General features: G+C 39.3%; 1 protein-coding gene and 1 long non-coding RNA gene across 3 annotated transcripts in view; one reads left to right on the top strand and one right to left on the bottom strand.

Annotated features, from left to right (window-relative positions):
• Positions 1–23,186, top strand: part of LOC139021161 (uncharacterized) — a 46,381-nt gene that overhangs the window by 5,703 nt on the left and 17,492 nt on the right. The window contains exons 2-4 of the long non-coding RNA XR_011473404.1: positions 15,016–15,121; positions 20,783–20,827; positions 22,474–22,559. This is a non-coding gene — a long non-coding RNA (uncharacterized lncRNA). The remainder of the gene's footprint in view (positions 1–15,015; positions 15,122–20,782; positions 20,828–22,473; positions 22,560–23,186) is intronic.
• The window catches only part of FRMD3 (FERM domain containing 3), a 237,131-nt gene continuing 228,282 nt past the window's right edge, over positions 14,338–23,186 (bottom strand). Inside the window, exons 14-15 of one of the 2 annotated variants that reach the window (XM_070431444.1) lie at positions 19,402–19,863; positions 14,338–14,558 (exon numbers count right to left, since the gene is read on the bottom strand). In XM_070431444.1, the coding sequence (XP_070287545.1) occupies positions 14,545–14,558; positions 19,402–19,863 (476 nt within the window). In that variant the 3' untranslated portion in view covers positions 14,338–14,544. Of the gene's footprint in view, positions 14,559–16,260; positions 19,864–23,186 lie in introns of those variants that run through there. The other variant, XM_070431443.1, reaches the window with a different exon arrangement.

The raw sequence follows: 23,186 nt of genomic DNA, 5'->3' as shown, positions 1-23,186 counted from the left end.
AAAAAATCAGATTTCTAGAGATGAAAACTACATTGGGTGAGATCAAATACATACAGACAGCCCCCAACAGGATGGTTCGACTTACAGTTTTCAACTTTACAGTTATTAGCTAGAATTTCTAGTGCAGCAGTTCTCAACCTGTGGGTCGCGACCCCTTTGGCGATCGAACCACCTTTTCACAGGGCTCGCCTAAGACCATCCTGCAGATCAGATATTTACATTACGATTCATAACAGTAGCAACATTACAGTTCTGAAGTAGCAACGAAAATAATTTTATGGTTGGGTCACAACATGAGGAACTGTATTTAAAGGGCCAGAGGGTTGAGAACCACTCTTAGTATGATGTTGAAAAGGAGAGGTGAGACTCGTTATCCTTGCCTTGTACCTGATCTTTAGTGGGAAAGTTTATCACCATAAGTATGATGTTAGTTGTAGTTTTTTGTTGCAGATAATCTTTATCAAGTTGAGGATTTTCCCCTCTATTCTAGTTTACTGAGAGTTTTTATCATGAGTGGGTGTTGGATTTTATCAAATGTATTTTCTGCATCTATTGATATGAGTATGCGATTTTTCTTCTTTAGCTTGTTATAATGGATGATAGTTGTTTTCAAATGTTGAACTAGCCTTGCATAAATCCCACTAGGTCATAATGTTTAATTCTTTTTATACATTGTTGGAGTCAATTTGCTAATATTTTATTGAGGAATTTTGCATCTGTGTTCATAAGAGATGTTGGTATGTAGTTTTCTTGTAAAGTCTTTGCCTGCTTTGGGTATTAAGGTGATACTGACCTCATAAAATGACTTAGTAGGTATTCCTTCTGCTTTTAGAGATTGTAGAGAATTTGTATAATTTTTCCCTTAAATATTTGTTAGAGTTCAACAGTGAATCCATCTAGCCTGCTGCTTTCTGTGTTTTGGAGGGTAGATAATTACTGATGCAGCATTTAATAGATTCAGATTGTCCTTTTTTTCCTGTGTGCAAATTGGCAGATTGTGTCTTTCAAGATATTGGTCCATTTCATCTAGGTTATTAAAATCGTGGACATTTAATTGTTTATAGCATTTTTATTATCCTTTTAATTTCCGTGAGATCTATATTGTTTTTACCTTTTGCATTTCTGATAATAATTTTTGTCCTCCCTTTTTTCTTAGTTAGGCTGGCTAGAGGTTTATCAATTTTGTTGATCTTTTCAAAGTCACCTTTTGGTTTCATTGATTTTCTCTATGATTTCTGCTTTAATTCGTCTTATTTATTTTCTTATGCTTACTTTGGATATAATTTGCTCTTCTTTATCTAGTTACCAAAGGTGGAAACTTAGGTTGTTGATCTTTAAAAATTTTATAAAGTAAGACTTTTTAAAATTTTATCGAAGTACTAGAGGCCCAGTGCACTGGTGGGGTCCCTCAGCCTGGCTGACCCCTCTCACAATCCGGGACCCCTCGGGGGATGTCGGACTGCCAGTTTCGGCCCAATCCCCACAGTCCAATATCCCCCAAGGAATGTAGTAGTGCGCAAAGCGGCAGGCGGCCAGGGCGCCACTCCTGCTCATCCGGACCCCGCTGCGCCTGCTGCCACAGCTCGGTAGTGCTGCCATGGAGGCAGGAAAGGCTCAGACCGCCGCAGCAGCAATCTCCAGCCATGAGCCTCCTGCTGTGGGAGCACACTGACCACCAAGGGGCAGCTCCTGCATTGAGCTGTCTGCCCCCTGGTGGTCAGTGTGCATTATAGCTACCAGCTGGTCATCTGGTCGTCTGGTTGTCTGGTCGTCCAGTCGACTGGTCCCTTAGGCTTTTATGTATATAGATAACTGACAGATAAATTGTAAGATATTTAAAATGTACAATGTGCCCTGGTCAGGTAGCTCAATTAGTAAGATCATCGTCCCCAGTACACCAAGGTTGCAGGTTTGGTTTCTGGTCAGGGTACATATAAGAATCAACCAATGAAAGCATAAATAAGTAAAACAATAAATTGATGTCTCTCTCTCTCTCTCTCTCTCTCTCTCACTCTCTCTCTTTCTCCCTCTCCTTCCTTTCCTCCCTTTCTCTATCTAAAATCAAATTTTTTAAATTAAAAAAATGTACAATATGGTATCTGTCACCTCACATGTTTACCTGTTTTTTGTTTATGATAAGAACATCTAGTAAGTTCTGCACTTTTAGCAAATTGCAGTTATACGATGTAGTGTTATCAACTGGAGTCACCATGTTATGCATTACTTCCTCAGAACTTACCTTGTATTGAAAGTTTGTACCCTCTTACCAACCTCACCCTATTTCCTCCACCTTCACCCAGACTCTGGAAATAATTGTTCTACTCTGTTTCTATAAGTTTGACTTTTTCTTAAGATTCCACATATAAGTAAGTAATATCAGGCAGTATTTGTCTTTCTGATTAATATCACTTAGCATAATGCCCTCCATATTCATACATGTTATCATAAAAAAACCACAAGATTTTCTTATTTTTAAGGCTCATAATATTCCATTATGTATACTAGTATATGCCACATTTTTTAGTCCATTCATCTATTGGTAGACACTTACGATATTTCCATATCTTGGCTATTGTGAATAATGTGGCAGTGAAAATGGGAGTACAGATACCTTTAAGAAAATGGTTTTCTTTCTTTTGGATACATACCCAGAGGTGGGATTTGTGGATCATATGGTAGTTCTATTTTTAATTTCTTGAGGAACCACCATACTGTTTTTCATAGCAGTTGTACCACTTTATATTCCCACCAACAGTGCACAAGGGTTCTGTGTTTTCCACATTTTCACCAGCATTTATCTCTTGTCTTTTCAGTGACCGCTATGCTAACAGGATGAGGTGATAATCTCATTGTGGTTTTGATTTGTATTTCCAGAATGATTAGTGATGTTGAGCATCTTCCCATGTACCTGTTGGCCATTTGTTCTTCTTTGTAAAAAATATCTATTCAGGTGTTTTGTCCATTTTTTAATTGAGTTCTTTGGTTTTTCTTATTTGCTTGTTTGTTTGCTATTGAGTTGTATATGTTCCTTGTGCATTTTAGATCAGTGGTCACCAACCTTTCGGACCTCACAGACCACCAGTGGTCCACGGACCACCGGTTGGCAACTGCTGTTTTAGATCAGATCCCTTTATTGAATACTAGAGGCCTGGTGCATGAATTCGTGCACCAGTGGGGTCCCTCGGCCTGGCCTGTGTGATCTGGCTGAAACTGGCTCTCTTACATCCCCCGAGTGGTCCCGGATTGCGAGAGGGCTCAGGCCAGGCCAAGGGACCCCACCAGTGCACAATCAGGGCTGGGGAGGAACGTGGGAGGATGGCCAGCCGGGGAGGGATTGCAGGAGGACTCCAGGGTGTGTCTGGCCCATCTCGCTCAGTCCCGATTGGCCGGACCCCAGCAGCAAGCTAAGCTACCAGTCAGAGCATCTGCCCCCTGGTGGTCAGTGCATGTCATAGCAGCTGGTCAACCAGTCGACTGTCTGCCCCCTGGTGGTCAGTGCACATCATAGTGAGCGGTTGAGTAGTCTTATTAGTATTTTGATTGGTTGAACGGCCAACTAGCCAACCAGACACTTAGCATATTAGGCTTTTATTACATAGGATGTGGTTTGGAAATATTTTCTCCCATTCTATATGTTGCCTTTTCTTTTCTTTTCTTTTTTATGGTTTCCTTTGCTAGCAGAAGCTTTTTTTAGTTTGATATAGTCCCATTTGTTTATTTTTGCTTTTGTAGTCATTGCTATTGGTGTCAAATCCAAAAACTTATTACCAAGACCAATGTTAGGACCTTCCCTCTGATGTTTTCTTCTGGGAGTCTTCTGATTTTAGGTCTTATATAGGGTGTCCCAAAGAAATTTATACACACTTTGAATGATTAAAACTCAGTGTTTTTAACATATACACTTTATTTTCAAAATTTTAAAGAATCTACAGAATTGAATGCTTTTTTGTCAATACCTGTTTTCAAACTGCTAACCGTTGTGGTCCAGGCACTCCTGACAATGCAAAGCAATGGAATCACAAACATCAAGAATCATTTTATTTAGTATTTGTGTGCCCTCAATTCATTGACTGTTGCCAGTTTTGTAACCGTAAACTTTATCTTTTATGTATCTCCATAAAAAAAAAGCCTAGTAGCACTTTAAGATAAATTTTTTTGTTGTTGTTCAAAGCTTATTCTGGCTTCCCCCACTATTTCAAATCAGTTAAACCTGAAAAGGCGCGAAAATTAAGTGAGTTATCAGCTATTAAAGTGTGTATACAATTTTTTGGGACATTCTATATTTAAGTCTTGAATCCATTTTGAATTGATTTTTGTGTATGATGTAAGGTAGGAACCCACTTTCATTCTTTTGCATGTTGCTGTCCACTTATCCCATTAATTATTTATTGAAGAGACTATTCTTTCCCCATTGTATATTTGGCTCCTTTGTTGTAAATTAATTGAATGTGTATACATGAGTTTATTTCTTCGCTCCATCCTGTTCCATGGATCCATTATTTTTATGCATACATCATACTATTTTGACTATTATAGGTTTTTAATATAGTTTGTAAAAGGAAGTGTGATACTTCTTTTTTTTTTCTTATTGAAGAAATTGCTTTGGCTATTTGGAGTCTTTTGGGATCCCAAACAAATTTTAAGATTTTTTTTCTATTTCTGTGAAAAATGCCATTGGAATTTTGATAGGATTGCATTGAATCTGTAGGTGCTTTGGATAGAATGGAAATTTTAATAATCTTTCAATCCATGAGCTTGGAATATCTTTTATTTATGTCTTCTTCAGTTTCTTTTATCAATGCTTATGTTTTTTAGTGTATAGATCTTTCACTTCCTTAGTTAAACTTATTTCTAAGTACTTTATTTTTTTATCCTATTGTATATGGGACTGTTTTCTTAAGTTCTCTTTCTAATAGTTCATTGTTATTATATAGAAATGTAGCTAATTTCTGTATGCTGGTTTTGTATTCTAAACTCACTGAATTTGTTAATTAGTTCCAACAGTTTTTTTGAGACTTTAGGATTTTCTATATATAAGATTGTATCATCTGCAAACAAAGACAGTTTTCATTCTTGTTTTTTAGTTTAGATGCCTTTCATTTCTTTTTCTTGCCTGATTAGTCTGGCTAAAACTTCTAGTCCTGTGTTGAATAGGAATGGTGAGAGTGGGCAATTCTACCTTGTTCCTGATCTTAGGGAAAAGTTTTCACTCTTTCACCATTGAGTATGATATTAGCTGTGGGCTTGTCATATGTTTTTTTTTTATAATATTGAGGTATGTTCCTTCTTTACCTAATATGTTGAGTGTGTTTTATCATGAAAGGATGTTGTATTTTATCAAATGCTTTTTCAGCATCTATTAAGATCACATAATTTTACTTTTCATTCTATTAATGTGGTATATTACATTTATTGATATGCATATATTAAACCATGCATGCATGCCAGGAATAAATCCAGCTTGATTGTGGTGTATGATCATTTTAATATGCTGTTAAATTTGGTTTACTAATATTATGTTGAGAATTTTGTATCTATACTCAGCAGGGATATTGGCCAGTATTCTTTTTCCTGGTAGTATAATTATCTGGCTTTGGTATCTGGGTAATGATGGCCTCATCAAATGCATTTGGACTGTTCCTTATCTTTGGAAGAGTTCAAGAAGTTTTGGCATTAATTTAGAATTCACCAATGAAACCATTTGGTCCTTGACTTTTGTGTTGGGAGGTTTTTGATTACTGACTCAATTTGTTCTGTTCAGGTTTTCTATTTCTTCATGATTTAGTCTTGGTAAGTTACATATTGCTAGGAATTTATCCATTTCTTCTAGATTATCCAATTTGTTGGTGTATAATTATTCATAGTAGTCTTTTATGATCCTTTGTATTTCTGTGGTACCAGTTGTAATATTTCCTCTTTCATTTCTGATTTTACTTTTTGAGTCTTCTCTCTTTTTTTCTTATTTAGTATAGCAAAAGCTTTGTTGATTATCTCTTCAAAAAAGGAGGTCTTAGTTTTGTTGATATTTTCTAATGTTTTTCTAGTCTCTATATTATTTATCTCTGCTCTGATCTTTATTTCCTTCCTTCTGCTAATTTGGGGTTTGGTTTGTTCTTTTTCTAGTTCCTTGACTTATAAAAGTGAGGTGTTTTGTTTTTTTTCTTATTATAGGTGTTTTTCACTAAAAACTTCCCTTTTTTAACTGCTTTTGCATCATCCCAGAGTTTTGGCATGTAATGTTGCCATTTTCATTGTCTCAAGATTTCTATTTCCCTTTTGATTTCTTCTTTGATCCATTGGTTATTCAGGAATGTGTTAATTTTCACATATCTGTGAATTTTCCACCTTTCCTCTTGTTATTGATTTCTAGTTTCATACAAAGTGGTTAGAAAGGATATTGGGTATGATTTCAGTCTTCTTAAATTTACAAAGCTATCTTTTGTGGCTTTCTTGTAGGCAGCCTAGTTGTGCTAAGCTCCTTTAGCTTTTGTTATCTAAAAAGTCTTAATTTCTCCTTTGTTTTGAAGGACAGTTTTTCTGGATATAGTATCCTTAGTTGACAGGTCTGTTGTTTTCTTTCAGCACTTTCAATGTATTATCACACTGTCCCCTAACCTCAAGCCTCTGCTGACAAAGTCACTGATAATCTAAATAGTAATTCCTTTGTATATGATGAGTCACTTTTAACTGCTTTCATGATTCTTTGTTTGCCTATTATTTTTGACAGTTTGATTTTTATGTACCTCAGTATAGATCTCTTTAGATTTTCCTAGTTGGAGTTCTATGAGCTTCTTGAATTTGTATGCCTATTTCTGTCCTCACATTTGGGGAGTTTTCACCCATTATTTTTCAAATAAACTCTCTGCCTGACCATTTTTTTCTTTTCCTGGGACTCCATTATTTTTACGTTTTTCTGCTTAATAAGTTTCTTGGTCTATCTTCACTCTTCTTTATTCTTTTTTCTTTTGCTCCTGATCTTGATAATTTTGACTGTTCTGTCTTTGAGTTTACTGATTCTTCTGCCTAATCAACTCTTCTGTTGAGTCCCTCAGGTGAATTTTTTCAATCCAATTACTGAATTCCTTCAGTTTCAAAATCCTCTTTAGTTCTTTTTCATAGTTTCTATCTCTTTGTTGATATTCTCCTTTTGTTTATGTATCATTTTCTTGATTTGCTTAGTGGTCTATCTGTTCTCTCTTTGCATTCTTGAGCATCCTTATAATGGTTATTTTGAAATCTTTGCCTTGTAATTCCTATATCTCTGTTCCTCCAGCACTGGTGTCTAGATATTTCATTTGTCCTTTGATTGGGCCATGTTTCCTTCTATTCCTTTTAATCTTCTGTTGGGTTTCAACATTTGTAAAATCTGCCACCTCTTCCAGTCTTAGACTTTGATCTTATACAGGGAGGACTTAAGCTAGCTAGAGATTCTGGAGACCTCTCAAGCCCTTTGTGGATTTGTGTCCTATCTAGGATTGGGTGTGTAATCTCCTAATTGAAGAAGATTCCAGGATTCTACTGAGGAGCTCCTGTTGGCATCTCTCTCCAGTTTTGTAGCCTCTCTGGTGCTACAGGAAGCTATGATATTGGATCTTCACTTAGTGTCTGTCTATGGTACTACCCCCTATTGTGCTTTAAATGCCTTTGTTCTCAACTGCCCCGAATCTGCTGCCTTGTTCTTGTCAGCACTTAGATCAATTACAACAGAAACCAGGCCCATTGGCAGTTCTATGAAAACTCAAAACATTGTGCTTATATTCCAGTCTTCATCCCTTCCCTAGGAAGAAGTCAGGAGTTTGAAGTTTTCTCTCAATCATGCCACGCTGTACTGGAGGGAGGGACTCTGACAAATGGGTGCCACAAATTTTAATACTGAGCCTCAGTGAAGTTGGCTTCATTCTCATCTGGGATTGTAGGACCTTTTTAACTGGTTTCTGGATTTCTCAGAGGCAATCAGTCCATGTATTGTCAAGTCACTGTCCCTGTGGGATAATGAGGGTCTAAGGTTTCCTATTCCACCACGTTACTCAGTCACTTCTCCTTGTTTAGTTCTTTTTAGACTCAACTTGTATCTCCATATCAGACAGCTGCAGTGTTAAACCATTGCCACTAACTGTTTTTTTGAGAAGTGCACAGAGGGAGCTCTGAATAAGGTGAAATAAAGAGAAATCTGAGAACAGAGCCTTTTAGAAAGTTGCCATACAGATTGAGTAGTAACAGTTCTCTGGGGTTGGAGCTGTTAAAGAACTCCAAGTTCATTGTTCTATCCTGTGACTATAGGGCTTCTGTTTTTTCACAGCTATCATAATTCTGAAGTTATTGGTTTTCTTTCTTTTTTTAATTGTTGACAGTATTACAGATGTCCCTCCATTTCCCTTCCCTTATGTCCGCCTCCACCCAGCCCCTGCCCCACTCCAGGTTTTCCTCAAACTATTGTCTGTGTCCATGGGCTATGTATATATGTTCTTTGGTTAATCTCTTCCAGCCCCTCTCCACCACCCTCGTTGAGGTTGGTTTTCAAGGGTATTACAGGGATGGTAAGAGGGATGTGGAAATAGGGCTAATTAAAATGTCACAAGCTCACCGATCTTACCAAGATTCAGCAGGTTTTCCTTGAGTATATTTTCTTAGTTACTTGCAAGTCTTTGGTTAATTTTCAGAGTTCTGGAAAAGTAGATTTTTATAATTTTTTTCAGTGTTCTCATTGCTTTTATGGAGAAGTGCTTCTCCATGAAATATAATTTTAACAATGTATCACCTAATGATTTAACTAGCTGTTCCTTTAATTTTATTGAAGCAAAAAATTGGTTAATGCCCTGACCTTCAAAAGATTTTCACACCATCATTAGGATAATTTACTTTCTTAATTACAAAGAATTATACCAAAAAGGCTTTACCAAATCCTGGATGCAGAATTTTAATTTTTCACTTATAGGTACTTTGTTTAACCCAATCTGATCACTAAAATTTGAGAAAATCAAAATAAGATAGCTCCCTCACTTTTCTATAAAGAAAGATTAAATCTTCTTTTTAGATAGACTCTTCATCATTATTTAGGTGGTTTTAAATTTGTCAAAGACAGAAGAATTAGCTATATGCATTTGGTTTTCACACTTAAATCTTTAGTTCTAAACATCAAAGTATTCACTTTCAATACTCCCACCCTCCATTCTTTCAGCCAGTTAGAGTTTGTGACATAATTTGCAGTGCCTACTACAAAATGAAAATGTGGAGCTCCTTGTTCAAAATATAGGGGGAAAATGCAGTTAAAGGTACTAAAATACAAAGGTTTTTCCTTTTAAAATAATTTATTACTTACAAAATATAAAAGGTAATAGTTATACAGGAGTAACAACATTCATGTTACATATTGCAAAAACCCAATATTTTGGTTCCATAATTTTATATAATACAATAAATAATTATACTTGATTTTACATTAGTATATAAATATCTTGATTTTTAAGTATATTTTTATTTATTTCATAGAGGAAGGGAGAGGAAGAGAGATAGAAACATCAATGATGAGAGAACCATCGATTGGCTGCCTCCTGCATGCCCCACACTGGGGATCGAACCCACAACCCAGGCATGTGCCCCGACTGGGAATCGAACTGAGACCTCCTGGTTCATAGGTCAATGCTCAACCATTGATTGATTGATCATAAGATTTTTTAGGGTTCATTTTTCTGCAAATTCATTTATTGGGCCATCAAAACTTTTTATTTTAGCTGTTTCACTTTCAATTGATACAAATAAAGTAACATCAGTTGCTCTTTTTTTAATTTTGAGAGAACATTTGTTTATTTATTCTCAATATATTTTTATTTATTTCAGAGAGGAAGGGAGAGAGAGAAACGTCAGTGATGAGAAAGAATCATTGATCAGCTGCCTCTGGTACGCCCCTACTGGGGATCGAGCCTGCAACCCGAGCATGTGCCCTTGACCAGAATAGAACCTGGGACCCTTCAGTCCCCAGCCTGATGCTCTATCCACTGAGCCAAACTGGCTAGGGCTCATCAGTTGCTTTTGACAAATGCAAGATCACCAATAATTTTTTGATAATTTTCAATTTTGAGAAGGATGTTTCTGCTGATGCTACTCTTACTGGTGCTGCTAAGAGTTTTATAGGCTCCAAAAACATTAGGATAAATTTCTGGTAAATTATTTTGAATTATAAACGTTAGTACATCTAGAGCTCCTAATTCTTGCAGAGCAGTTTTTCTAAAAAGATTTAACTCTTTTTGCAAATCAGCTTTTTATAAGTCTGAATGTAAGTTTAAATGTTAATAAATACATATAATGGCATTTTAATGTTTCCTCTGACATTTCCTGTAACTTGCAGAGATTTTGAAAGTGGTTTCATTATTTGTATATAATTTAGAATGCCTATTTCTGAATTCTAATACAGTCAACCCTCCATATCCATGGGTTTTGCATCTGTGGACTTAACCATGGATCAAAAACATTCTAAAAATGTTACATTGTTGGTGTGTACTGTATAGTTGGGTCTATGATGGTTGTGTCTTTATTGAACATGCACAGATTTTTTCCTTATCATTATTCTATAAACAATCAGTATAACAACTGTTTAGTAGCATCTACATTGTATTGGGTATTATAAGTAATCTAGAGATTAAAATAGACAGAAGGATGTACATAGGTTACATGCAAACACTATGCCATTTTATCTAAGGAACTTGGAACATCCACAAGTTTGGTATCCTGTGGGGGGGCCTGGAACCAATTCCCCATGGATACCAAGGGACAACTGTACTCTATCTTCAATCACAAGGAAAAGTAATTTTACATTTGTCTATTTGTTAATAATTGGTCCATGCAAGTTTTTATATGAAAATAGTGGGGTTTATTTCTTTGAAATGCAAGGATCTTTAAATGTAATTTCTATTTCTAAGTCTGTGGATATGTTTTTCAATGTTGCAGTGCTTTTTAAAATCAGAGATTCTAAACTCTTTGAAGAATTCTAATAACTCCTGATAGTGTATTGTAATGCCCATGTGTAGACTTACTGAAAGTATTTACTGCCTAAGTGGTGGCAGATCTGGTACCAGTGCTCAGGCCAGAGAGTTAACATCTGTGCAGATGCTTCAGGGATGTGCTCCAGGGACTGATGGGCAAGCTTGCCTCCCATGACAGGTTTTAGTGCTTCCCCTATGTGGAATACCTCCTATCTCCCAGGGCCGGCTTCTGCTGCATCTGCCTTCTCTCATCCAGGTTCAGGTTCTGGTGCAGAGTCCCCTCGGGGACTCCTAGAGTCTCAGACTACCCCATGCATGTGTTTGTGCCTGGCATCTAGGCCAACAGCTCAGCATTCATGGTGCCCACTGTTGCCTGACTGATCTCCTGTACATTTCATTGTTTCATCAGACTTCACTTAAAAAAATAAGTTCAGCCCTAGCCGGTTTGGCTCAGAGGATGGAGCATCGGCCTGCGGACTGAAGGGTCCGAGGTTTGATTCTAGTCGAGGGCACCTGCCAGGGTTGGGGCTCCATCTCCAGGGGGGGGCGTGCGGAAGGCAGCAAGTCAGTGATTATCTCTGATCATTGATGTTTCTATCTTTCCCTCTCCCATCCTCTTTCGGAAATCAATAAAAATATATTTTAAAAAAACATAAGTTCAAAGATAGAATTATTATGAATTTCAGGATGGTGAGAGCAGAGCATTACACCAAATGCTAGAGAACAGGCTCTATAAAATTCACAGGTCACCCACCCATGAAATCACTTCTGAATCCGGTAAAACTCACCCAGGGGTGATTTTGTCCATCAGGTGGACTATTTTTGGTTCTAACTATGTGAGGTTTCAGTTGAGCCCCAGAAAGCAAAAGTGACAAGATATATTAGCACCAAACGTAGGTCCTTACCAAGGTCTGGCATTCTCAGGCACAGAAGGCATATCCTCCCCTCTGCACAGTGGTTCTCTAGTAGAATCTCCCGGGAAACTCCAGTGCTGAGCTGTTCCGATACCTTCTTTCAGCTATAGTCTCCTTCCTGAGGGAAAGGAGTGGTGACAACAAAAGACTTGGAAATTGCTCAGTTAAGGCTTTGTTGCTCAAGTAACAGTCCAAGACAGGTCTGGTTTAGGGTGAGGTAGGGGAGGCTCTGCTCCACACAGTCATTCAGGGATCTAAGTTGCTGGTAACTACAACATCCTAAAATGGTGGCTTCAGAGTCACTACAGGTGTTGACATCTAGTGGCAAATGGAGGTGCACACTTAGTGCAGGGCTTGGAGGTGATACAGATCACTTCCTGTTCAATCCCAATGGCCACAAATCAGAAATATTGTCATACCTAAGTACACGAGGCTGGGAAACTTAGTCTAATTCTGGGCACAGGATGATGAGGAAATGGTGTTAAGATCCCCTTCTAGCCTCTACCAAAAGAAATTTGCAAAAATGGGAGATTTGGAATAAAATATATGTAATGCATCCCCAGCCTTTTTGAGATAGGTCTGTTGGGGCATACTTCCCAGAGAGGCAGCTTTCCAGCGGTGATTCCTTGTATTCATTGATAGTGTTGGGTTCACATTACAGTTTATGTTCTGGGAAGAACAGGGGTGGAGCATCCAGCAAACTAGTGCCAAGCTGACTGGCAGTTCTCATGATAAATGATCAACTTGGCTTTTGTACAACTCAGTTTTGCGTGTCCTTAGTGTAAATCGTTTGCTCACAGTTAAGCAAGTCATCATTGTTCTGTGTGGAGTTCAGAAAAGTCAAACTCAGAACTACGGAGGTGAAAGCAACATTGAGATCATTCTAAGTCTACCTGCCTCACATCAAACAAGAAATCAACATTATAAATGAACAAATTGAGTATTTAGCATTAAATATTTGATGCCAGAAGACTTGTTTAAAACACATGATATAATTTTGGTGGACTTTAGTCTGGTTCTTCATGGCAAGTAGGAGAACTATGACTATAGAGCAATAATCCTTCCCTATTTCACCTTGTCAATATTTTAGAGGACCAAGCTGGAGGAATTGTTAAAAGAGGGCATCTAGCTGATTGGGCAAAGCCTTATGGCAGAGTATCTGAATCAGTCCTAGTTGACCCCTGTTGCTATGACATAATCATTAAAAATATCCCCTTTCACTCTCAAAAGAGTCCTTGTTTGTACAAAAAATTATACAGTAATCCTGTGACCAGGGAGCAGTACATTTATGTGCTCACAATTGTTTGCAGCTGCCAAACCAGCAGCTCAGGGTTGTCAGGACACTTGGGCTGATTCAAGGTGGAAGGAAGCTGATTCCCCAGGAAATTACAGGAGAGTGATGCTTTAACCAGAACACTGAGTTTTTCACTTAATGAAGAACTTAACTGCCAAGCAGAGTGGAAACTAATGTTGGTTTGTCTGTCCTATATAATAAAAGCCCAGTGACCAAAAAGGCGAAACAACCAGAATGACCAGAGACCAGAACGACCATGGCTCCTTGCCCCAGGTGGCCTCACCCCCCAGTGAGCAGTTAGGAGCGATCAGGCAGGCAAGCGAGTGGTTAGGGGCAATCAGGTAGGCAGGTGAATGGTTAGGGGCGATCAGGCAGGCAGGCAGGCAGAGGCAGTTAGGGGCGATCAGGCAGGCAGGCAGGCAGAGTGGTTAGGTCCACAGGATCGGGCCTAAACTGGCAGTCGGACATCCCCCGAAAGGTTTCAGATTGTGGGAGGGTGCAGGCTGGGCTGAGGGGCACCCCACCTCTCTGCCCCCCATGCATGCATTTCATGCACCAGGCCTCTAGAATGTTAATAATCATTTTCTTCCTTGAAGGGTACTTTCCTTGGAAAACTCGAAATCCTTGTAATTGCCAAAGTCATCATTCTTGTAGATGAGGAGACTCAGTTGATCCGTGTTAATTGGAGGAGCTGTATAATTTGCAAGACTTGTTTCAATACTTGATACTCACACAAAGCTTATCCTTTGTTCTAAGAGTTTTCCTTTACAATCAGAAAAGTGGCCTCAGTTCTCTTTCCAAAGTGATATTGGGATAAGCATCAGCCATAGGTAAAGAGTAGAGATGTGTGCTTCCAATCAATGCCCTGGTCTTTACTAAGATTTTAAGTCCCAAGTCCCCTCACCCATTTGCAAGGCATGGGTAGCTATTCCTAGCACCAGGAAGACATCTTTTTCTGGCCAGAAATGGTGACATGCTGAGGTCAGTGGCAGACATCCCCTGATACCTGAGGGTCAGCCAGGAGCAGCCTCTCCACTCCTTCCTTGCAATATTGGAGGCTGCAGAGATCCTGAACGTTCTTGAGTGGGTTTAGTGTAAATCTTGCTCCTCCCAACCCCAGTTCCCAATAAATAATACACTTTGGCCAAAAGAGGATTAAAATCAGTTTTATTGATGGATTGGAGAACACAGCTGGGATTTGAGGCCCAAGTGAGGCTTCTTTTGTCCTCTCTGAAGTGACGACAGCTGAGCCCACTGGGCAGGGCTCACCAGACTTACCCACCCCATCACAAACGAGGCTGATTGTGGAGAGCAGAGTCCTGACTGGCCCACCACGGGCAGGTCCTGCTGGGTCTGTTTACTGCATGGAGACTGGATGCCCAAAAGCAGGTCCAAGAGAAAGAGAGAGAGAGAGAGAAGCAGGAGGACAAGTAAGCAGGGAGTTTTAGCACAATATCTCCACCCAGAAGAGAAAGATGGCCCAAAGAGTCCCAAATTCATCAATCATAACCATCCCGAGATTACCCCACAGATGGAAGCTCCTCCCCAGTACTTTCCTTCCAAGCTGGAGTGTGTGTTTAAGAGAACTTTCCTCTATTTATTTGAGCAAGAAATGATAGAATAAGGAAAGGGTTTCTACCAAGAGGTAAGGTTGGGTTGGGAGCCTGGAACACTCAACAAAAAAGTGGCCAAAGACCATTTTGTGTGAGCCTTCCAGTCTGCAGATACTAAACCCCCAAAAAGGTACTGACTAGAGCTGGGACAGTAGGTCCATGTCAGCTCATGCCTGCACACTAACCACGGATTCCTTTTCTTGCCTGTACTCTAGATCCTGAACCTCTGGGGACTGCTGCGTAAGAACTTGAACTTGACAGACTTCACCTCCCCCCCGAACCACACCTCCAATGGGTGAAATGGATGAAAGGGGTCGGAAGGTACAAATTTCTAATTGTAAGATAAATAAGTTCGGGGGGTATAATATACAGTATGGTGAGTACAGTTAATAATACTGTATTGCATATTTGAAAGTTGCTAAGAGAGTTAGATCTTAAAAGTTCTCATCATAAGAAAAAAACTAACTGTTAGGTAATGGATTTTGCTAAACTCAATCATTGTTGTATACCTAAAACTAATACAGTGTCATATGTTAATTATATCTTGCCGAAACCGGTTTGGCTCAGTGGATAGAGCGTCGGCCTGCGGACTGAAGGGTCCCAGGTTCTATTCCAGTCAAGGGCATATACCTTGGTTGCGGGCACATCCCCAGTGGGAGGTGTGCAGGAGGCAGCTGATCGATGTTTCTCTCTCATCGATGTTTCTAACTCTCTATCCCTCTCCCTTCCTCTCTGTAAAAAATCAATAAAATATATTTTTTAAAAAATTATATCTCGATAAAACCCGGGGGTGGTGGGGGGAGAACTTGATAGACTTAAGAGGCCACACAGCTGGGGTACAGTTCCACAGGACACATGGTGTTCCTGTAGCACAGAGAGTCCCTTTTGCTTCATGCAGAATAAAACCCTCTGATTTCACTGTCAGGTGTGCAGTTTTAGCTTTGTGACAAACCAAAACAGAGGGCCATGCCGCATGGAGGAGAAGATAGGGATAGAATAGAAAAGGCAAATTCTCCCAGGGCCATGAACAGGCAGGAGAAGGTGAATGGCAAGTGTTGCAGAGCCAAGGCTGCATAACTATTCCTAGCACAGGAAGACACCCTTTTCTGGCCAGAAATGGTGACATACTAATTTCTAGCACTCTAAAATCCTTCCTCCTCCCTCCTACCTGTCATGCAGAACACTCCTATTTTTTTCTGTTTCTCTAGTTACCTTGGTGCCATAGCTGTCTCTCAGATGGGTGTATTTCCAGTACACCCAATATTCCTGCTTTTAGCCAGGGTGGCTTCTGCAAATTATTACTCCCATCCATTGTCTGTCATGTTTTTCACACCGTCACCATTCAAGGGTGACCTCATTTCATGGTCCTAGATGGCACCTTTCTGTAGTTTCCAACAGGCTATTTATACAGTTTTACTGTGAATAAAACTAAATGATTGCTGAAACATTTTTTTCCCCAGAGTACGTTTATTAGGGATTTCTGCCACCATATTTAACATATAAAACAATCTGAATGTTGACATAGAAATGCAAATTTCACTATACAAAGATAAGGCTCCAATTATAGGTAACATGGCCCCCATATCCCTAGTATTTCAATGAAATCAATTCATTTTGAATTCTTCCCAGAGTTGATTTTATAAATATTAGACAAGCCACAAAATATATTCCAAATACATAACATTTTACATGTTCCAAGCACAGACAGAAACACGATACTTTACCTACACTTTTTCATGATCCAACTTGCAATAACACTAAAGACAAGATTGTGTGTGTATATGTATTTGCCATATATGTGTGCATATATATAATTATGTACACACAGTGATTTTCATGAGAAATTGAAACCTTTGAGGCTGTTTTATCCACCATGATAACTGACAGGGGAAAAGGAATAATAACATCACAAATTCCTCAATTGGGAAAAAGTAAGCACAACTGCGTATGAGGGGCATATCAGTGGGGTGACATATATTCATACATAAACACATATGCCAATAATATGGACTATACATATACTCACACACTTGCTTTGACCACTGTATCTCACTATATTATTATATACTTTCTTTGTTGGAAGCTGTCTTTTTCTCATTTCATTCAGGCAGCTGGTGACAAGTCTTCTACCAAACTTAAGTGGTATTCCTAAAATGGCTCTTATTCTATCCCACTTTTACTTTTGGTGACTATTGTTTCAATTCAGCCGACCCTATCCTGTCAACTCCTTCACTTAAAATATTTCTATTCAATAATCAAGTTTTCACCTAAGAGAAAAAAGAGATGTTAGCTGGAAATGTAAAAATAATAAATATATTACTAATTAATATAGATCTGCATGGTTGGACTACATGTGATATTTATCCTGTCAGTAGTTTTCAAATGTTTTATGATGGGCAATATATTTCTTCCATTATTTAAAAATATTATTTTAAAGGACGAAAGCTAGATGATTTGGCATGGTCAGAAATTAAAGCATAATCAGAAAGGGGACACTGGTGGGCCCTTTTATCAGAACGTATGACTTCAATGTCGTATGAAAAGGGAGGGGGGAAATAACTTCAATTTCAAAGCTGGTCATTTGCAAACTTCCAAAATGAACTATAGAAAATATATGTGTACATATTGTTATCCAATTTCAGGTATGAAACATTAAAATGCAAAAAGAAAGCACATGAGAAAGAACACCCTACAAACTTAATATAAAATACATTGATTATAGTTTGCTTAACTGAAGGCTTCATAAGCTAACTTTTAAAACTTACTTTCAAAATTGAATATCTAATAAAGCACTCAGAGCTCCATGAGTAAGTAGGATGGGAATGACCAGAGTGGAGATTATGCTAATATAAAACTGAAGTTTCCGTTGGAGTTAGGGAGAGATTACAGGAAGCCCAATCTCTTTGTAAATGAAGGCAATGGAACATTTTCAATTCATGGAGAAATCCAAACCCCCTTGCTCTTACCTTTCTCACTTACGGTATACCACAGGATTGGTCATTATGCTGCCTGGGAAGGCATCAGAGCCTTTCTGTCATGGATTTAATGGTATGAAGGAAGGTACTAGAACATTTGTCCCTTCTACTGAGTCTCTCTACTTCACCCAAGCTGAAATATGTCATTTAATGAATCCCGTCCACTTCCTTAATGAGAGCCCCAATTATGAATGAGTTCTTAAGGAAACCAGGAAAGGAATATAATTACTATCACAAAAGATAATTGGCATTTATCAAAAAGCCAGAATCCATTCTCTCCCCACCCCCTCTCTCACATACACATACTTCTTTTAAAGTTTCTTCCACAGAAACACAATGAATGGCATGAGGAACCAAAAATGTACCTTAACATTTCTCCACTTTTATTTAGAGCCACTTAAATATATTCATGTCAACTGGGACAGCGAGTGTGCTGTTCTTTACAGTATCCAATACCTTGCATCACCATCACTTCCATAAAATAGATCACCTTCCTACCACCGCTTGCCTACCAGCCTCACCAAAACAGTTTTTGCTACTTGCCATTTGTCCAACATCTGCTTCCACTCTTGGATAAATGTACAATAACATGCAATTAATTGGCATAAATCTTTACTTTTTCCTTTGAAGTTTTGCTTCCTTAGCCAAAATATATGAACAGAATGCAAATGAAAGTAACAAGTCCTCTCATCCAAATACTTTTGAAAATGGACCCTGTGGTTCATTTGATGCTCAGTTTCTACATCCTCCAGTCCCATCATTTGTTTTAGGAGCCTACTTACTACAGTCTTTCTACCTATTTTCTATCTCCTATGCAGCTAACAACAAATTATGGGATTTTTTTTACCAAAAATTATTTTTAAAAACAAACCTGGGCCAAAACATTAAAAAATTCCCAACATACCCTTGGTGCATTAGTCTTACAGTCTGTACAATAACTCCAGGAGGCTTCTTTTTTTTTCTTTTTTTCTTTTGTTTTTTGCTAAAAATTTACCAAAATATTCTGAACACATAAAAATATTTTTAAAAAAACAAAAACCCAGCATTAATTTAACAGTATAGGCATTGGTTAGAGGACATTATTTTCACTAAGGATTATATTCAAAAACTTTCTCTTGAATTTTCACTAAAATTCTGATTCCGAACCTTATATCTTATAATGATGATAACTATTAAAAAGGGGGGAACTCTAATTCAGCTCAATGTATTATGTATTATAATAGATAAAGAGTCTGCCTGTGATATAATAAAAATAAACATTTTGGGTTATTTAGAGGCCAACTCCCTGACCTATAACTGAAATTACTGTGTTTGATTTAAACTTATTAAGTGCAGTGAATTATGGAAAGCTAACTTAAAGGTCTGAATAGGCAATTTTGAGTAAGGAACACGTGTTGACGGCTCCTTGACCATTCAGAACCAGGCATTTGCTTGAGAAATACACATCACTAATATTGAATATAGCCCTTAGTCATATGAGATATGTATTTTATGAGCAACCCAGCATATAGAGAATGAGGTTTACTTTGCCAGCCACCCACTCCTTGAGAGGACAGTAATATTCATAGTGAAACTGCTCAAACTCTGGCGTCTGGCGGATTTCACATAAGAAGGAGAGATCAATACCTGACTCCAAAAGGAGGAGGAGCAGGGGGAATACAAAGAGCAGCAGCCCCAGGCCCACCACAAGGAGCCTGGAAAAACTCTTGACCAGTGGGTTCACCCGAATATGGCCGGTCAGAATGTCATAGCTCCATGACAAAGCTCGGTGAGCTTCCTTTAGCTCCTCTTCTTCAGCCATCAAAAAGGCATTTTCATCTGCTTCCAGTTCCTCAAATGAATCTAGGTCTTCTCTTTCCAACTCATGCCTAGATGGACAGTCAAAGAGCATGTCAATCTCATCATCATCAACTGGGGTGGGGAGCAGGCTTGCACTGGGGTTGTATGACAGTTCAGAGATAGTCAAAGGCTCTTCTTTTATTTTATCTTCCTCTTCGCTTGGGGGGTCTTCGTACACCCGGGCTTCTTTCACTGGTGAGCTGGAGATCAAGGGGGCAGAAATGTCATCTTCTTTTGGCAAAGGAATACCTGTAAAGAGACATTTTTTAAAAAATTCAGGTTTGCTTTTTCCACAAAGATGGAAACACACCAAAAAATAAAAAAAAGATGCACCTCTTATGGTTGGCATGTTTACATTTATGTGTGCAATTATGACCTTCAACTTTGATCATTTGCAAGAATAAAATGACAATAAATCACATTATAATTTTGAATGGTGTCTTTTAGAAGTCAATACTGTCAAAATATTATAGTATAATTATACTACTATCCAATTATAAACAGTTATTATGTTATATACTAGAGGCCCGGTGCACGAAATTCATGCACTGGGTGGGGGGGGCGGGGCGGAAATACCTCAGCCCAGCCTGCTCTCTCTCACAGTCTGGGACCCTCGGGGAATGTCCGCCTGCCGGCTTAGGCCTGATCCCCGGCAGTCAGACATCCCTTTCGCAGTCTGGGGCTCTCACAGTCTGGGACCCCTCTCTTCTTACTGCAGAAGAGGCTCCTGCAACCGCCGCTGCATTCACCAGCAGTGAGCCTGGCTTCTGGCTGAGCAGCGCTCCCCCTGTGGGAGTGCACTAACCACCAGGGTGCAGCTCCTTTGTTGAGCGTCTGCCCCCCTGGTGGTCAGTGCACATCATGGCGACTGGTCATTCTGGTAGTTCCACCGTAATGGTTGCTTAGGCTTTTATTATATAGATAGTTTTCTAGTCTATGTAATTGCAAATATGTGCACAAACTTGCATCTTGCTACTTTTAACATTTTAGCTTAGACATTTTCTACATTGAAATAAACTCCCATTTCGTATTTATAATAGTTGTCAAATTATGTTCGTTAATACAGTATTAGTTGTCTATTGGCAAACATTTAGACTGCTTCACAATTGTAAAAAAAAAAAAAATGCTATGAGACATCTTTACATATAAATTTCCTTCTGTTTTTCAGTTCATTTGCCATAGATGTCCAAAAGGAAAACTGCTTTGTCAAAAGGTATGAATATTATTTCCTAAAGTTTATTGTAGGAGAGATGTCTCGACTCCTCATTTTACAGATGGGAATTCTAGTCACCTACTGTCAGCCTAAGGCCAGCTCTCCCAATTTTGAGCCTTGGGTACTTAGTGGGAAATCAAAGCAGGATCAAAGACATGTTCTCCAGGATGGTTCTACAACACAACACCAAATTGGTGACCATGTGCATTAGGTAATTGTAAACCAGCTTTTAATGAATATATTTCAGGATTTCTCTCTTCAGTATATGCAGGAAGTGATGTCACCCAGATGGCAACACAGGTCAGTCCTGACTTTACTTCCAACTAGCAAAAATTCACGGACAAGACACCAATGATTGAATCCTAGAACACGGGATGCTAGGCTGAAGTACACCCTGCACCACAAAGACCAAGACTGACTGCCCCCAAGCCAGTACAGCATCGCACAGAGAGGTCTTCCCTGAGCCTTTAGTGACATCCAAACCCCTGAGTATTGTGGGTCACTTCCTGGGAGCTCTTACTCAGGTTTCACCCCAGGGACTGCAGGGGAATCTGCAGGACTCAACCACTGGGAATCTGACTGTGGTAGAGAAGTGGGGAGAGGCCTCTAACAACCAACATGCAGATCTTAGTAGACTGCCCTGGTACCTGCAAAGCCCAAGTAGTAGCCCCAGTGAGCAGCTTTGTGCATCTGCAGAACCAAGTTGGTGGCACAGTGTGACCAGGGAACTCAGTGGGGTGCAGGCCTGCCTGATTTGAGTTCTCCAAAAGTTTTGCCAGTCCTGGAACCTGGTCTGTCCGTGCCCAGGCTAAAGAATTGGGTGTCATAGCCCCAAACACTTGAAACCTAGCTTCTGGCCCCTCCTGACTAAAAAGTCTGTTCAAGAAAATTTAAGTTGCCTGAAGTGAACCCTCCCAAGGCTCATCCAGACAGGAAGGGCTATATTACCTGGAAACTATATTACTCAGCAATGCTCAAGCTGAGAGGCAGGTAAGCAAAGCGATGGTCCCCAGAGCAAAACAAGTAGTCCTGTTCAGCCAGGGAAGTTGGAGCACAGGTGAGTTTGTGTGAAGACCACAAATGAAGAACCTTAGTGGCCTTAAAGCTGCTTCTCCCATTGCACCTGGGCAGAGAAGCTCTTTCATAGTCTCACTCATTGCTGAATACAGCCTTCAGACTGCCCTACCATCTAATAGTTCTGCTTACAGTGGCCCTTGAATAGCTTGTGGCTTTTCCTATCTGCAGATAAAAACTGTGGCTTCACCTAACCAGGATATCTAGTGTACACTCTTACCAGATTCTGGTTAACAGTGAGCTTCCTTATCCTGGTGAAGTAGCAGGATGGGACCCAGGGCCTGCACAGCTAATTCATAGCCCCACCTACTGCTGAGTACAGACAGTCCTGACTGTGTAGTAATAATCCTGACTACAGAGTACAGGCAACTACTAGTACAGAGCCCATCCTACAGCCTCATTTGGACAGAGAACAAAGGCCAATAGTCCTATGCAGCTGTTCTCAGCCAGTGGCACACATCTCCAGTCTCTGACCTCAGAGCTTGAACCATTGCCTCACCCCAAAATAGACTCTAGTAGCAGAAACATCCAACAACCCAAACTGAGCTGACTGCAGATTTGTTTTGTCACAGAGTTCTTCAACAATGTCTGGAAGAAAATGCCACTAATACAAGTACACAGATATCAACACAAGAAATCAAGGATCATGAAAAGTCAGGTAAATATACCATTATGCAAAATTAATAAAGCACTAATAACCCTAAAGAAATAGAGATATATGACCTGTCAGACAGATTATTCAGAGTAATCCTCTTAAAGAAGTTTAGTGAACTATAAAAACATATAGACAGGCAACTAAACAAAACTGGGAAAATAATGAGTGAACAAAATGAGAAGTTCAACAAAAACCATTGAGAAAATTACCCAAACAGAAATCTTAGAGCTGAAAAATACAATAACTAAATGGGAAGATTCAGTAGAGAGCTTCAGAAGCAGACTAGACCATGCCGGAGAATCAGCAACCTGGAAGATAGGACATTTGAAATTTATCCAGTCAGAGAAACAAAAAGAAAACTGAATGAAAAAGAGTGAAACAATATTCTGGGAATTCAAGAGAGAAAGAGAAAGCATATCTTACCTAATAATAGAAAAACATACAAATTGACCGTACCTTTGCTATGCCCACCAGCCAATCGGATGAGTATGCAAATTAACAAAAGATGGCAGTTCATTTGCATAAGTAGGTGCCCAGTGGCAATCAGAGCTGAGGGATCCCCTGCCCAGGCCTAATGCCTTGAGGAGTTAGGCCGGGGCAGGGGCGGAGCTGGCCATGGCAGGGAGCAGG

Source organism: Myotis yumanensis, unplaced genomic scaffold, assembly GCF_028538775.1.
Source record: "Myotis yumanensis isolate MYYU_CA2020_CCGP unplaced genomic scaffold, mMyoYum1.0.hap1 SCAF_12, whole genome shotgun sequence".
In the NCBI taxonomy this organism is placed as follows: Eukaryota; Metazoa; Chordata; class Mammalia; order Chiroptera; family Vespertilionidae; genus Myotis; species Myotis yumanensis.
Note: the sequence above shows the minus strand (reverse complement) of the source record. Positions and strands in the feature narration are given on the sequence as shown.